The following is a 14,499-nucleotide window of genomic DNA, read 5'->3' as shown; positions in this document are numbered from 1 at the left end:
GACAGAGACAGAGAGAGAGTCTGGGCCTATCATGGGCTTTTGAAACTTCAAAGCTCACCCCCAGTTACATCTACTCCAACAATATTTCCCAAAAAGTTCCAGCAATTGGGGACCAAGCATTCAAACACATGAGCCTAAGGAGGGGGCATTCTTATTTAAGCCACCACACTTACTTTCAACTAAGCAACTTTAATAAGTGATGTTATGAGGTGGCTTATGAAACTCATAGTATAGTTGTATAGACTGATAAGATAAAATAAGTGAAAAAGTCAAAGTATTTGCGACATATATTTTTGACTAAACGTAGTTTAGTATCTTATTTGTGATATTTTCTCAAAAAAGAGATTATAGTCCTTTGCTGATGGCTTGGACATTTTTGTGAGAGACTTAAACCAGATCTCTGATATAAATGGCTCTATTTCTGTTCCTACACTCAGTTAATTTTCCCTTTTCCCTTGCCTTAGTTTGAGTGTGTAAGTTGTATTATTACAAAAGACAATACCTTACCAAAATCTGGCTTGGACATAAGGGTGTGTGTGTGTGTGTGTGTGTGTGTGTGTGTGTGTGCGCGCGTGCGCGCGCGCCATTTTCATAAAGGGAAGAACAGTTGATTTGGATGAACAAGATCATGCAAGGAGAGAGTAGAAGTTGAGAAGACAGAGATGCCTGCAATACCAATGTTAAAGGGACAGGAACAGGGGAAGAAGCCAAGGAGACTAAGAAGAAGTGGCTACACAGGAAGGAGAAAAAAGGAAAGTGCTTGTCATAAAGCCAAAAGATAAAATGCTTCCCCATCCATGAATCAGGAATCAACCAGATTGGACAGAGTCAAGAATCACAGTGAGAGACAAGCAAGCACTGCCTACTGGATTGGATAACGACGATGCCACCAGTAACACACTTGATTATGAGGTTTCATTTATAAGATCTTTGATTATAATTTTATGAATGCAAACTGAGTATTTCCATTAGGTGGAATGAGCTTTTTGACATAGAGTCTCATGTAGCACCATGTGGTTGAAACCCTCTATGTAGCCAAGGATAGCCTTGAGCTATTAATCCTCTGGCCTCTATCTCTTAGTGTTGATGTTCTAAGCACACATCCCATACTTGGTGTGCTTCTTTATTTGTATTTATTTGAGCCAGGGCCTTACTATGAGGCCCAGGTTAGTCCTGGCCTTGCCTGTAGTGATTCTACTTAAGTCTTCCACATGCCAGGATTATAGGCATGAACAACTGTGCTAGGCTTATTTATTTATTTTTGTTGTGCATTATATAATTATATATAAGGAAGTAAACTTGTGTAAAGTTGAAGAGGAATGGTAAAAGTGAAAATCCATACTGAACAAAGACAACACCAATAGACATGCTAACATGGAAAGCTCATGAGGCCTCAACCCTAGACAAAGAACTATAGGCAAATAAGGAGTGTTGAGAGCAGGAGATACTGTCTTCCCTAGGGAAGAGCATGCCAACTGGTCATCCAATACCAAATGGTCAAGTCAGCCCTAAAAATAGACACAGACAAGATTGTAGTTGTGTACCTAGGAATCAACACAACACACACACACACAACACACACACACACACACACACACACACACACACACACACACACACCAGCAATTAAAGACAAAGAAGCCATGGATTTGAAAAAGAGCCTCCTGCCAGCATTCAACTTTGACCTGCCAGTTTGTAGAGTGTGCCATCTTGCAGGTGACATGCCAAGCTTGTTCAAGCCTTTAGATGATTGATGGGCCCTAGCAAAGCTTAACCTTCACCATCACTAAAGATCCTATTTCACAACCATCTAGACAAGCTGTCCTCAAAATCCTCACCCACTGAAAAATACCTGGAATAAGTATTTATTGGTATTTTAAACTTCTAGGTTTGAGGATAATTTTTTATTGTAACTATTCAATAAATAGAAAATATCAGTTTTACAAAATAAAACCTATAGAGAAATTTCCAAAAAAATGGACTTCTAGAATGATTGGAAGATGTGTTTTAGAGAAACATAAAAACATATGTCAATGTTTGGGAGACTACCTTCAGGCAGACATCTTCAGGGACTCTTTCATTCTCTCTGTGTGTATGTACATATGTGCACATACATGCTCATGTGTGTATATATGTCCCATACCAGTCAGAGAATGATGTGGGACATCTCTCTCTATGACTTTCTGTTCTATTTCTCTCATTAGACCAGAAGTTCACTAGCCAGTGAGCTCTTAGGATCCACCTGTCCCTGACCCCAATGTTGGGGTTACAGGTATGCACAGATATGCACAGCTTTTACCATAGGTCCTAGGGAGGCTGAACTTGGGTCCTAACTAAAGCCTGAAAAGTAAATTCTCCTGCTCACTAACACATCTGCCTGTCCCATCATTCACCCAGTTTTTATATATGTTGGGGCATGAGGGCAAATGACATACAGGGCAGACACAGCCAGAGTGAGAGCGGCACAATTTTTATTTGAAGGGCTTATAGGAAGCGAATGGTCTTGAGTTCACTCTACATGCAAAACCTAAGCGGATCAACACATTGGAGACACCTGCCATCCAAAATGTCCATGACGATGTCTTATGAGAAGGGAGGAGGAAGAGAAGAAGAAAGGAAGGGAGGAAAGGTAGAAACAAGGGATTATGACGTTTATAAGAAGCCTCTGGCATTTCTATTTCCCCCAAAGTCGTTTTGAAAATATCAATTTTAAAATTCATTTGGTCCCTTTCTTCATAATTGCTGCTCTTGTTGTTTAATGCAGCTATAGACACAAAGATCCATTTTCTAATGCCAACATTTTCATCACAGAACCCCTGGGTTCCAGTTATTGAGAAATCAATCATTTTAGCTGCCAGGCATTGGTGTTGTCCTGAGGGGGTCTTGTTAAGCCAAGCTGCCTTTGATAAGTGCCACTCTGTTAATATTCCTCTGAAGATTGTTGTAAGCATTCGCTTTACTAAGAAACCCCGCGGTCCCTGGGAGGTAACACAATCAGAGTGGAGGGGTAGAGAGGAGATTCTTGCCGACCTGCAGGCCTCATGCTGAGTGTCCATTTCCTTGGCACCCACAACACCGGCACCTTCATTCACACATGCATACAAAGACTCAAGCTGTTGACCCTGATCATGGAGAAGGATCCAGCCTATGAGCAGTGTCTTTATAACTGTCTCAGCACATTTAAGAAATGACCTGAGGTCACTCCCCCAGAATCTCATCACGCAGCACAGTTGCCCTTTTGGTAGATGAGGGTGTAGCAAAGCAAGGTACTGGAGACTATTTTTACAATAATTTATCATAAACATTTGAAGTGGAGACATCTGAAGTACTTACTAGGCATGTGTAACTATTTAATTGTAAATTTAAAGAAAACAATTAAGTCCTGGGTGTCACCAACAGATCGCATGTCTCTGTAAGCCCATAATTTGGGGAAGAAAAAAAAAAAACTCTATTGGACAGCACTCTCCTAGAGTCTTCAAGTTGTCACCTTGGAAAAAGAAATTTATATTGCATTCAACTTCCTTGCCTTCATGGTATTGTGATTTGGCATTGGAATTGACTTTTTAAATGATATATTTAGGATACGGTAAGAAAACTATGCTGTTTGTGTATGGAGGCGTCTGAAGACTTTAATTTGACCTTGGACAAAGGAATCCCACTCAAGCCTTTGCTTTGCAGTCTTCAGCACACCTCCAGTCCACAGGACCAGCCTGGAAGTGGGCACCTCCACCAGTTTCCCAGCAACAGCGACGCGACCCCGCCCATTCCCAGCCCCTGCCTACCTTATTAACTTAGGGGGGCGGAGCTAGAGTCCAATGCCCAATATAAGGAGAGGAGAGGTGGGAGGGTCTGGTATCCCCGTCGCCAGGGAAACAGACGCTGCAGCAAGCTGCTAGAGATGCCCGGAGCGGAGGAACCGTCCACGCTTGTAGAGACTGAGGATGAGGAGCCTGGGGACCCGAGGCTGCGGCTCCTCGGGGCATTCGTAACTCGGAGCCTCCGTCCGGCCGCGGGGGCCTGGGAGCGCTGCGCAGGCACAGCCGAGGTGGGGCAGCTGCTGCAGGCATTCCTGGATCACAGTGCTGCCTCAGAGCCGCGGCCGTTGCTGGTGGTGCAGCCCGGGCCCGGGGGCCTAGTAGTGAGACCCGGTCTGGCCGCAGGACCAGAGACAAGCCCGGCTCGTGCCAAGGGGCTTTTTTTCTTGCGCACCAGTCCTGAGCCTCCTGGAAGTCACAGCCTCCGCGGCGCGGTGCTTTGCGGGGACCTGCCCGCAATGCCTCTGGAGCACCTGGCCCCGCTACTCTCCGAGGTAAGGATGGGTGGGTGGGTGGCCCCGGAGGCCCCTTGCTATCAGAGGCTGAAGCCTAAGGGGGGGCAGGGGGAGGACGCGCGTGTACATAAGGGGCGGAGTCAGAGCCAAAGAGGTGGGGCGACGCTGCAGGGGGAGGGCAAGTGGGCGGGGTCCCAGGCGGAGGGCGGAGGCCAGGGGTGGAGTCTGGAAGAAAGAGGGCTGAGGTTGGAGCACAGCAGCCTGGGAAGGAGTGAAAGGGCGGAGCTGCGTAGAACCAAAATTCTACTGAACTTGTAAGGTGCCAGGTCAAGGCAAGCCAGGCCACAGTAAGAATCAGTCTTGGGTCAGGGTCTTGGTTCAAGGGGAAGCCGGAGTGTGAAGAGTGCCTGAGTCCTTGCAGCTTTGTAAGTCGGGACTTACATATCCTTACTTTGCAAGGGCTGAGGACAAGTGAAGTGGCAAGTATTTCCAGTGGGTCTGCTGGGTGGAAAGAAGCTGTGCTGCTGTAAATAGTATTTGCCTTGGAAAAGGAGTTTAGAGGAAGGCGGTTTGGTTTTGATGCTTATGTCGTTCATTTACCATGTACCTATTTACTAAAAGACAGCCCTATGACTACAGCAGTTGGGTATCCTTTTGGAAATGGCCAGCGGGCACTGGGAAGGGTCTGTCCTAGGCCTGAGTAAAGGGACGTGAGTGGAGCCTCTGAACCTTTAGAACTCAGAGGATTTTCACAAGGATATTCACCAGAGATTCTTAGAGCTTTCCAGGTGGAATAAAACTTTCCTGCCTAGCTTAGGGCACATTGCTCCTGGAGGTTGGTCCGCTCTAGGTCCAGCTGGTTGTGAAGTTAGTGCGTGCAGTTACTAGCTGTGTGATGTTTTGTGTAGTTGGTGCCCTGGAAACCGCACAGGACCTAAACATAAGTTCCCATCCGTGGAATGCTTCCCTTAAGAAGCCCAAACGCGTGCATCTAATCATGTATTGACAATATTGGAAACAGAAGACAGCCAGGACAAGCACTTACTAAAATTTGAGCCTAGTGGTAAAAGCCAAGACCCAGGTGTTCCATGCTACATCTGCTGTTAGCTCCATAGTTGCTAAGGAAGGGGGGATTCCTAGGAGGAACATGATGGCTGGACAAGCTCTCGGGGTCTAGGAAGCTAAGCTGCTAGCAATGTGTTCTTCAATGCTGTTAAATTGAATGGTCTTATCGCTGTAGTATGTTTGAACAACCATCCATAGAGAAGTCCACTTGTGGGTCACATCCCCTAGGGAAGGATAGAAAGTGCCTTTGGCTTCAGAGCAAAGGCAGATGCACACAGTCTAAGATGTTGCCTTGAGCTTAGTGTTACACTGACTTCTCATCTGGGAGAACAGTTAAGGGCACGTGTTGCTCTTGCAGAAGACCCATGTTGGGCAGCTCACACGCACCTGTAACTCCAGCTCTTGGGGATTTGATGACCTCTTCTAACCTCTATGGATATCTGAAGTCACATGTACACACAGATATGTAATTTTGGGGGCGGGGGTTGAGACAGGGTTTCTCTATGTAGCCTTGGCTGTCCTGGACTCACAAGGCTGGCCTTGAACTTCTAGAGATCCGCCTGCCTCTGCCTCCCAGTGCTGGGATTAAAGGCATGTGCCACCACACCCAGCCCCAGATATGTAATCTTAAACACACACACACACACACACACATACACACACACACACACACACACAAACCAAAACCAAAACAAAACAAAACAAAAAAAACCTAAATGCTTAGAGATGTGCCACAAACTAATAAGGGCTTGAGCACAAGTCAGGATTGTGCAGTTGCTAAGGAAACGCAATCCCAGCATGCAAAAGTAGTTTTAGAGGCTGCAGAGATGAATTAGAACTTACAAAAGCACATTTCTAGGGGACAAGAGTTTGATTCACAACACCCAAGTCAGGAAGCTCCCAGCAGCCTAAAACTCCAGCTCTAGGAGATCTGACACCTTCTATGCTCCATGCACACTTACACATATGGTATAATTTCACACAGACCACACATAAAGACAATTTACCACTAAAGTTTTTATTTTTTTAGGACAGAGTCTTACGTGGCCCGGGCTGTCCTTTAACTTGCCGTGTAGCTAAGGGTGACCTTTAACTCCTGGTCCTCCTGGCCCCACTTTCCAAGGGAGTAAGGTTTTGCAATACCAAGCCACCTGATTTTTTGTTTTGTTTTGTTTTTAGATTGAAAACAAAATTATTCAGTCAAGGAGTAAATGAAAGAATTGGGGGGGGGCATTTGTACAGTGAATTGCTAATGTGGAATGCTCTTTAGGGTATTATTTTATTTTGGAAAAATAAAAACAACAACATAAAATTGATCCCCTCCCTGCAGGAGTCTCAAAATGTACAGCACAATGTTGTTGGGCACAAAGGCCTTGTATGACACGTCTCCAGCTCTTCCCCTGACCTAGCATGATTGAAACTACACTCATCAAATAACACACACATCCCTGCGCTCACTCACACCCGTTGAACAGCATTCTCCTGTATGTCTTTGTGAATTCCACTGCTCCAGGTACCTATGCAAATGGAGTCATGTGGCATCTGTCTCTCTGTGACTCTCAATGTTGTTTCTCCTGACTTAACAATTATGTCAACAATTGAAAGGCCCTCCAATCACATGGCCTCTGGATCCCAGTCTTTTTCTTCCATTCCCTGCCACTCTGGGACCCAGAGTACCTGCCCCCTCCCTCCCCGAACAGTGCTTCTGATTTTCTATCTTGCTACCCCCATACCCTGACTATAGCAGTCTCTGGACTCTGCTGGGACCTCAATCCTTTGCCTTTCCAATGCCCCTCGGCCACAATAGTGCGTTTGTTCCTTGTTCAGATTGGGAGGCAGCACCATCATTATTATTCCACTGGATCATTCTGTTTCACTTAGCTAGTGTCCTCGTGGTTCGTCCTGTCTTCCCATACAACAGATCTGCCTTTTCCTCTTTTGTTAAAACCAAATAATATTATACTGTATAACACATTTCCCCCAATTATCTCCATCATGTCAGCCTGTGGGCATGTCTATGGGGAAATTATCTCGACTGATAGTTGACGTGAGAGCGTCCAGCTCGATGTGGTGATACCATCTCTGGGTAGATGGTGCTGGATTATAGTAAGAAAGCAGGCTGAGCAAGCAAGAAAGAGGAATCCAGTAAGGAACACTCTTCCATGGCATCGGCTTTAATTCCTGCCCCCTGGTTATTCCTTGAGTTATTGAGTCCTTCAATAAAGGAGTGTGACTAGGAAGTGTAAGATAAAAATAAAACTTTTCCTTCAACAGGTTGATTTGAATCATGTTATTTATATCAGCAATGGAAAGCAAACTAAGGCAAAGGTTGACTCCAGTTCTTGGCTATCATAAATAATGTGGTAATTATGAATTTTTTAAGTTCAGAATTTATAGATAGCATGTAACCACTTGTGTTAAAACGAGAAAAAAGAGACTGGGCAGGTAGCTCAGTGGGTAAGATCACTGGCTGTTCTTCAAGAGGGCCTGGGTTTGATTCTCAGCACCCACATGGCTGTTCAACAGTCAGCTGCAACTGCAGTTATAGTGAAAGAATAAGCATTTTTTTAAAAAGCAGCCAAGTTGAGAATCTTGACTCCATTGTTAGGGTTAAAATGAGCTGATTGGGGTCACCCAACATGGTTTCTCTTTGGGGGCCCTTTCCCACGTTGAGAGATGGACATAGAACTCACCTGAGACAATGAGCATGTGACCCAGACTTTCATTCCAATCCTCATGGAAGAGAAAGCATTTCTTTGGCACTCACCTGGAGCCTTGGAGGGGATCACCTTCTACGTTGAGGGAGCCTTAGAACAAAGTAATGTAGAGGCGAAAGAATTTACAGGGGAAGAAAAACCAAGTGGCCACTTGAGTTCCTGAGCCAAGCTGCTCTCGAAGCTTTAGGGTTGTTTTAAACTGAATTTCTATGACTAGTAGCTTTAAAAGCTCAGCTCACTAGGAGCTACTTCTTATTGCAATATGACAGCTAATACAGCACGATGGACACGCCAGGCGGACAGGGATGTGGCAGTCAGATAATCGGTTCAGGAAATCATAAAAAGAAAAAAATGGATCCAGGGCTGGTAAATAACTCTTGGTGGTTGCAACTTAGATAGCTCTTGCCTGATCTTTCTAGAAACATGTACTGAGCAGAGATCATCATTTGGGCAGAGTGCTAGAAGCAACAAAAAAGATCCCACACTAAGTTCAGTCACGTTTATGTTGGACTTGGGGGAGAAGGCTGAGCAAGAGAAGGCTTTTCCTAGGCTCTCAAAGGCAGAGACTGAATCTCAATTGATTCTGAAGCACTCATATTCTCCCTTAGGGTCTGGCATCTTGCTGCATCCCCTTAGAAGCTGACAAGTGTATACTAAGAGACAGAAAAGTGGGGATAGGCTTAGGTGGAGGTCTGTAGGGATTTGAGGTATAGAAAAGCAATGGCTAAAGTTTTGAAGAAAAGAAAATCTTTTTGTTTTGTCTCCTGCGACCACTTCAGTCATCTTACAATCACCCTGATGGGGGAGGGATTGATGAGGGTAGAGTGATGGAGACAGCAAACCATGTGACTCCCAGCATAGCAGATGGCATGGATAGTGTTTACTTGTCATGTGTACCAGTGAGAGGAGCAGGTGACTACCACACAGGACCACATGGAGCTGACTTTGGGAACACAGTGAACCAGGGACTGTGGGAGGCATACTTTATAGTCTCAAAATGGAGGTGTGCCCCTGGTTCCTGTGGGTGGGAGGATGTGTTTGACTTGTATGAATTATCCCTTGGCTAGCAGAGAATAAAACCTGCTAGTAAGGGTTAAGATGCCAGAGTGCCTGGCCCCTCTGGGTGAGGAGGACTGTTTGCCTGGGGGACATTCTCCAAGAAGCAGCTGAGAAGGGAATTGGGAAGAGTGCTGTTGGAGGCTTCCCTGGTTTCCCTGGAGGGCAAGGCAACATATAACATTGGGCCCTAGTCTCAGGCCTTACAGAATAGTGACTCGCAGAAACATAGGTCTGGTGCTCTGCAAACTGTTCCTCACTTCTCTCTCCTCCCTCCCTCCTTCCCTTTTTTCCTCACTCCCTACATTTCCTGTTTCACTTTGTTTTGTTTTGTTTTCCTTCCGTTGGTATTTATTGATAGTTTTCTATTTGTATGTGTTATTAGCATATGCCTCGTTACCTTTGCTTGCTCTCTCATTCTGCTGACCCCTTCTTCTTCCTAACTAGTCTCCTCCTCCTCCTTCTCTCTGTCTCTCTGTTGTCTCTCTCTGTGTGTGTCTCTCTCTGGCTCTCTTGTTTAAGTGGTCACAGCTTCTGTGTGTTCATTATTGTCAGAGCCATGCCATACCCAGGAGACAGCCTTTTATAGCTCTCTGCCTCATCCTTTGCTGCTCACAGCCCTGCTTTCCAGAGAGTTCCCTGGACCTTGGATTGGGTGGTGGAGATGCTCCACATTGACCTGAGTACTCAGAAGTCCCTTACTCTCAGTGCTTTGATGGGTTATGATTGTCTGATTGAACCACTGTATGTTGCCAAGGGGCTTCTCTGACTCAGGCAGACAGCTACACTAGCCTGAGGGTGTTTAGAATTTGTCTTAGTTGCTTTTCTATGCCTGTGAAAAGATACCATGGCCAAGGTAAATTATAGACGTAAGAGCTTATTGGGGCTTACAGTTCCAGAGGGTTAGTGGTCATTCTGGTGGGGAACATGGCATCAGGCAAGCATGGTGCTAGAGCAGTAGACAAGCACTTACTTACTTCTTTATCTGCAAGTAGGTAGCAAAATAATGCACACTGGGAAAGGCACAAGTCTTTTGAAACCTAAGAGTCCACCTCCAGTGACACTCCTCCTCCAACAAGGCTACACTTTCTAATCCTCCCCAAACGGTTCCACCAATAGAGGGCTAAGTATTCAGCCATGAGCCTACGGGGGAAGGGTCATTCTTCTTCAGACTCCACTACACAAGGCAACGTAACAATATGTAGATTTAGCAGAACACCAGCAGTAGATTCTTCCATTGGGCCAACAACCTCAGCAGTCATGGGCTTTTCACCAGGTTTACAGTTCCACACATGTATTCCACCTGTGGAGTGGACCTCAGCTCCAATGGAGAAGCAGTTGGTTGTATGCACGACAGTCATGCCACTGATCACCCCGTGGGTGTATCTCATCTGGGAAGTTAATATTATGATACGCAGTGTCTACATCTGGATTAAATTATTCATGGCTTTTCTTCCCCAACAGCTTGCATAGTACCTTCAGCACTGTCTAGCTCAATTCCAGTTTCATTTCTCTATGTCCTATATCCAATGTGTGTGTTGTCTTCAGCAACAGGATCTCACTGTCGAGTTCTGGTGATCAGCCCAAATCAGTGACAATAGCCTGTATTATTTTGAGAGCCTCGGGGCGTTCTTGGCCAGTAACTCATAGGGAAGTATTCCATGTACTAGGATTTTTGGTTTAACAACCAAAGCAACATCATCCACCCAGGCAGGCTAATTTCATTCAAGTTCTTTTTTTTTTTTTTTTTTCTTTCTGTTGAGACAAGGCCTTACTATGTAGCCCAGGCTGGCTTAAACTCACAACCTTCTTGTTTTCTTGGTGTGTCTCTGTTTCAGGTCATTATCCCTGTCCTAGCCAATGAGAAGAACCATCTAGATTGGCCCTACATGGTCTGTCAAGACATCAGGCATCACGCCCACTCCCTGCAGTGTGACCTCCTGGTAATCCTTGAGCACGTAAAGGGAAGAACCCTGCTGCCTCTTCCTGTTAGCTCAGACACTGCGGAGTTTGTAGATGGCCACAGTAGGCCAGTGTAAGTACCGCCAGCCCATAGGCCTTGGCGATGGGAAAGAAACTGGTTTTCCTGAGTGTTTTCTCCAGGGCCTTTCCTGTTGTTGACTTTGCTTATCCTAGTTCACACACAAGCACCACTGTTGGCCCTGCCTGCCAACATCCTTGGACTGTGTATTCACACTGATTATGTCCCTTCCTCAGTCTTACTGCTTGAGGTTTCCTAAGGTTCCCTCAGCAATGTGGCCATTATTCTACCCAAATCATTTCAGGGCTCAGATCAAACAAGGCATTTTCAATGTAATGCAGACATGGCTGATATCTGACCTACAGTCCACCCAGTAGCTGCACAGCTCTTGCCTGCATCCCCCAGTGTGCAGCTATCGATCTCACTTTCAGCCTCTTGCTACTGTTCCAGGCTCCATTCTTCAGCAGCTGTTGACTTTTCATACCCTGGAGATATATATTTTAACCCAGACAAATCTGGCTTTGCTGGGGAGTCGATGCTTCCTGCCCCTGAGTGGGCATTAAAACTCCTACCTCTTTTGATTATGTTGTCTTTGCCTATTCATTTGAGACAAGCTCTCATTCTGTGGCCTAAGCCGTCCTAGAATTTTCTAGGTAACACAAGCTGGCCTCAGACTCAAGATTCTCCTGCCTCAATCTCCCCAAGGGCAGGATAACAGTCCTGTGCCAACACACCAGAGCCTCTGCTTTACAATGCTGTCTTCCATCTGCTTCCTTTCAGCTATTCCAGTTTTGAGTAGTTTTCTTTGTCTTTGTATCCAGGAGTATTTCTTCCCTTCTAATCCAACCTATGTGTGTAAATATATTTTTCTTGTATTTCTTTGCCCAGCATTTCTATGCATTTGTGGCAATGGGTCATTTTCCTGCATGAGTGTGGTTGGCCATATTGCCAGGATTCTCTCAACATGTGTCTCATCGTTGTATTTATTCAGGAGCCGTGATGTATCTGAAGATGCATCCAACTGCAGAATACTTCTTACTAGTTTTATGTGGAAATGATTATATAATTTGAAGCAGCATCCCAGTTAACTGGAAAGCTTACTATAGTTTAATAAAAGTATCCAACTTTAAAAATAAGTACAATTAATCTCCCCCATTTTCTCATCTCCTCTATACCACACCTTAATAACATTCAGCTCATGTATATAAATCATTGCTGAGTTTATCTCTTTTTGTTCACGTTTGATAATTTCCCCAAAGGCTGCATCATTTGAGGGAGGAGAGCATTTTCTTTTAATGCCTTTCATAATCACTTGTGCTGTATCATCTCTAAGCAAATATGAATTTCACATTACGTGAAGGTGATTTCCTGATGTGAAAATGTCAACTATAAATTTCCTTTCTCATCACTGTGCCCCTGTTACCTGACATATAATTTCCAGTTAAGACTCGGAACATTAGCCAATCCAATTTTTATTTTACTTTATTTAAAATGTATTTACTGTTATTGTGGTGTCTGGATAGGTGTACAGATTGTGTGTGTGTGTGTGTGTGTGTGTGTGTGTGTGTGTGTGTGTGTGTGCGCGCGCGCATGCGTGTGTGTGTGTGTGTGTGTGTGTGTGTGTGTGTGTGTGTGTGCCCCACGCACACATGTGGAGGTCAGAGGACAACTGTCAGGTCTCTCCTTCACCACCTGGGTTCTAGTGATGGAACACAGGTCAACAGGTTTGCATGGCAGGTGCTTTTAGCGCAAAGCTATCTCACCTGGCCTATTTTAATTTTAATCTCTTGCCATATCACACTCGTGTTGTTTAAAACAAAATGTGTTTGGAGGAGAGCACTGGGGGATTCCATTGTGTGTTGAAAATCTGAAGACAGAATGGAAGGTAAGTCCCAGGGAAGGTCAATGTGGCCAACTGTCTTCTGTAAGTGCTGGTTGACTGAGGAATAGGCTGCTGTGTTACGCAGGGAGCTTGTCCTCTGGTGAGAATCAAGCAGGGGCTTTGAGTGACATCTCAGTGCTTCATGCATTGACAAGATTTTATGCCATTTAAGGTTCTTAAATTAGTCTTTAGAATATTGATGGACCCCTGACCCCAGTATAATGTCGAATATACATGAGAGTGAGCATGTTTCCCCAGAAAAGGATTTGGACAGTTTGTTGATGTGCTCAAAGGAATCTGTTACAGGGCTAAAAGTTTAGAATTCATAGGTTAAAGATATTGGTAAAGACCTTGGCACACGAGCATGGGGACCTGAGTTCAGATCCCTAGCGTGCCCAAAACATTGAGCATGACATTGTGTGCCTGTAACCTCAGCACTGGGGAATAAGTGAGTTGGAGACAAGTGGACCCCTGGCGCTCATTGAACAGCCAGCCCAGCCAAACCAATGAACTTCAAGTTCAGTGAAAGTCCCTGAATCAAAGAGTAGGTGGTGAGATGCTACAGAGACATTAGGCACCGACCTCTGCCCTCCATATTCACGTGCACAGGCAAGGCACCAACATGCACACATCCGCATGACCATGTACACATACACACAAACACACACACACACACACTTTACAAACAAAATGATTCCTAAGTTAGGTGGAATTTCCCACTGTTTTAAAAGACTTAAGGTTCCCTTTTAGAGAACACCCAGGGATATGTCTTGAATGACTTAAGTTTGTCCCCCAAGGATTTGTGTGTTGGTATTTTGTTCTTCAGTGTTGCTCTGTGTGGAGGTGGTGGGATCTTTAAGACTTGAGCTTAGTGCAGGGCAATTAGGTCAGAACACGGCCCTCAACATTCTTTTCTCTCTCTCTCTCTCTCTCTCTCTCTTACACACACACACACACACACTGCGATTTCTCTTGTCCTTTGCAGCTTGGATTCCGTAGACAAGTCAACTGTCTATGCCATGGAGTCTGCAGTGATCAGATGGAGCCACCAAGTGCAACTGGTACTCAGGAGAGAGTCTTCTCAGCAGCTCTTACAAGGGGGAAATCCCACCCCCACGGTGGAGCTGGAGTTCTGGAAGAGCAGGTAGGCAGGGAAGCTTGGAGAGGATTGGTTACAGAAGAGAGAGCCAAGGCTGGCCCCAGGGAGCCGCCATAGAACCCTGTCCCACCTCCAGATGTTTTTCATCCTCTCTAGGGCTGACACTTGGGTGTCTTTGGGTTAGTACAGTTTTTCCCCCCTGTGAACTGGGAGGCATAGTAGCCACCCTTTTTTCTTGGAGCACAATCAGTTCCTCAGGGGAAATCTTTCAGCAATGTGTATATAATTGAATCAAGACTTAAAGCATCATTTTTGTTCTGTTTTTAAGAATTTTTAATTTTGTATGTATGAATATTTTACCCGAATGTGTGTGTATGTGGACCACAGTTGCCCAGTCCCCTGAAACTAGAGTGAAAGATGGTTGTGAGT

General features: G+C 45.1%; 1 protein-coding gene across 1 annotated transcript in view; it reads left to right on the top strand.

Annotated features, from left to right (window-relative positions):
- The first annotated feature begins 3,865 nt into the window (after positions 1–3,865).
- Dnah9 (dynein axonemal heavy chain 9) overlaps positions 3,866–14,499 on the top strand; it is a 328,265-nt gene continuing 317,631 nt past the window's right edge. The window contains 3 exon segments of the mRNA XM_051167603.1: positions 3,866–4,309; positions 10,947–11,143; positions 13,957–14,115. Coding sequence (XP_051023560.1) covers positions 3,899–4,309; positions 10,947–11,143; positions 13,957–14,115 — 767 coding nt within the window. The 5' untranslated portion in view covers positions 3,866–3,898.

This window comes from Acomys russatus, chromosome 25 (genome assembly GCF_903995435.1).
Source record: "Acomys russatus chromosome 25, mAcoRus1.1, whole genome shotgun sequence".
Lineage (NCBI taxonomy): Eukaryota > Metazoa > Chordata > Mammalia > Rodentia > Muridae > Acomys > Acomys russatus.
Note: the sequence above shows the minus strand (reverse complement) of the source record. Positions and strands in the feature narration are given on the sequence as shown.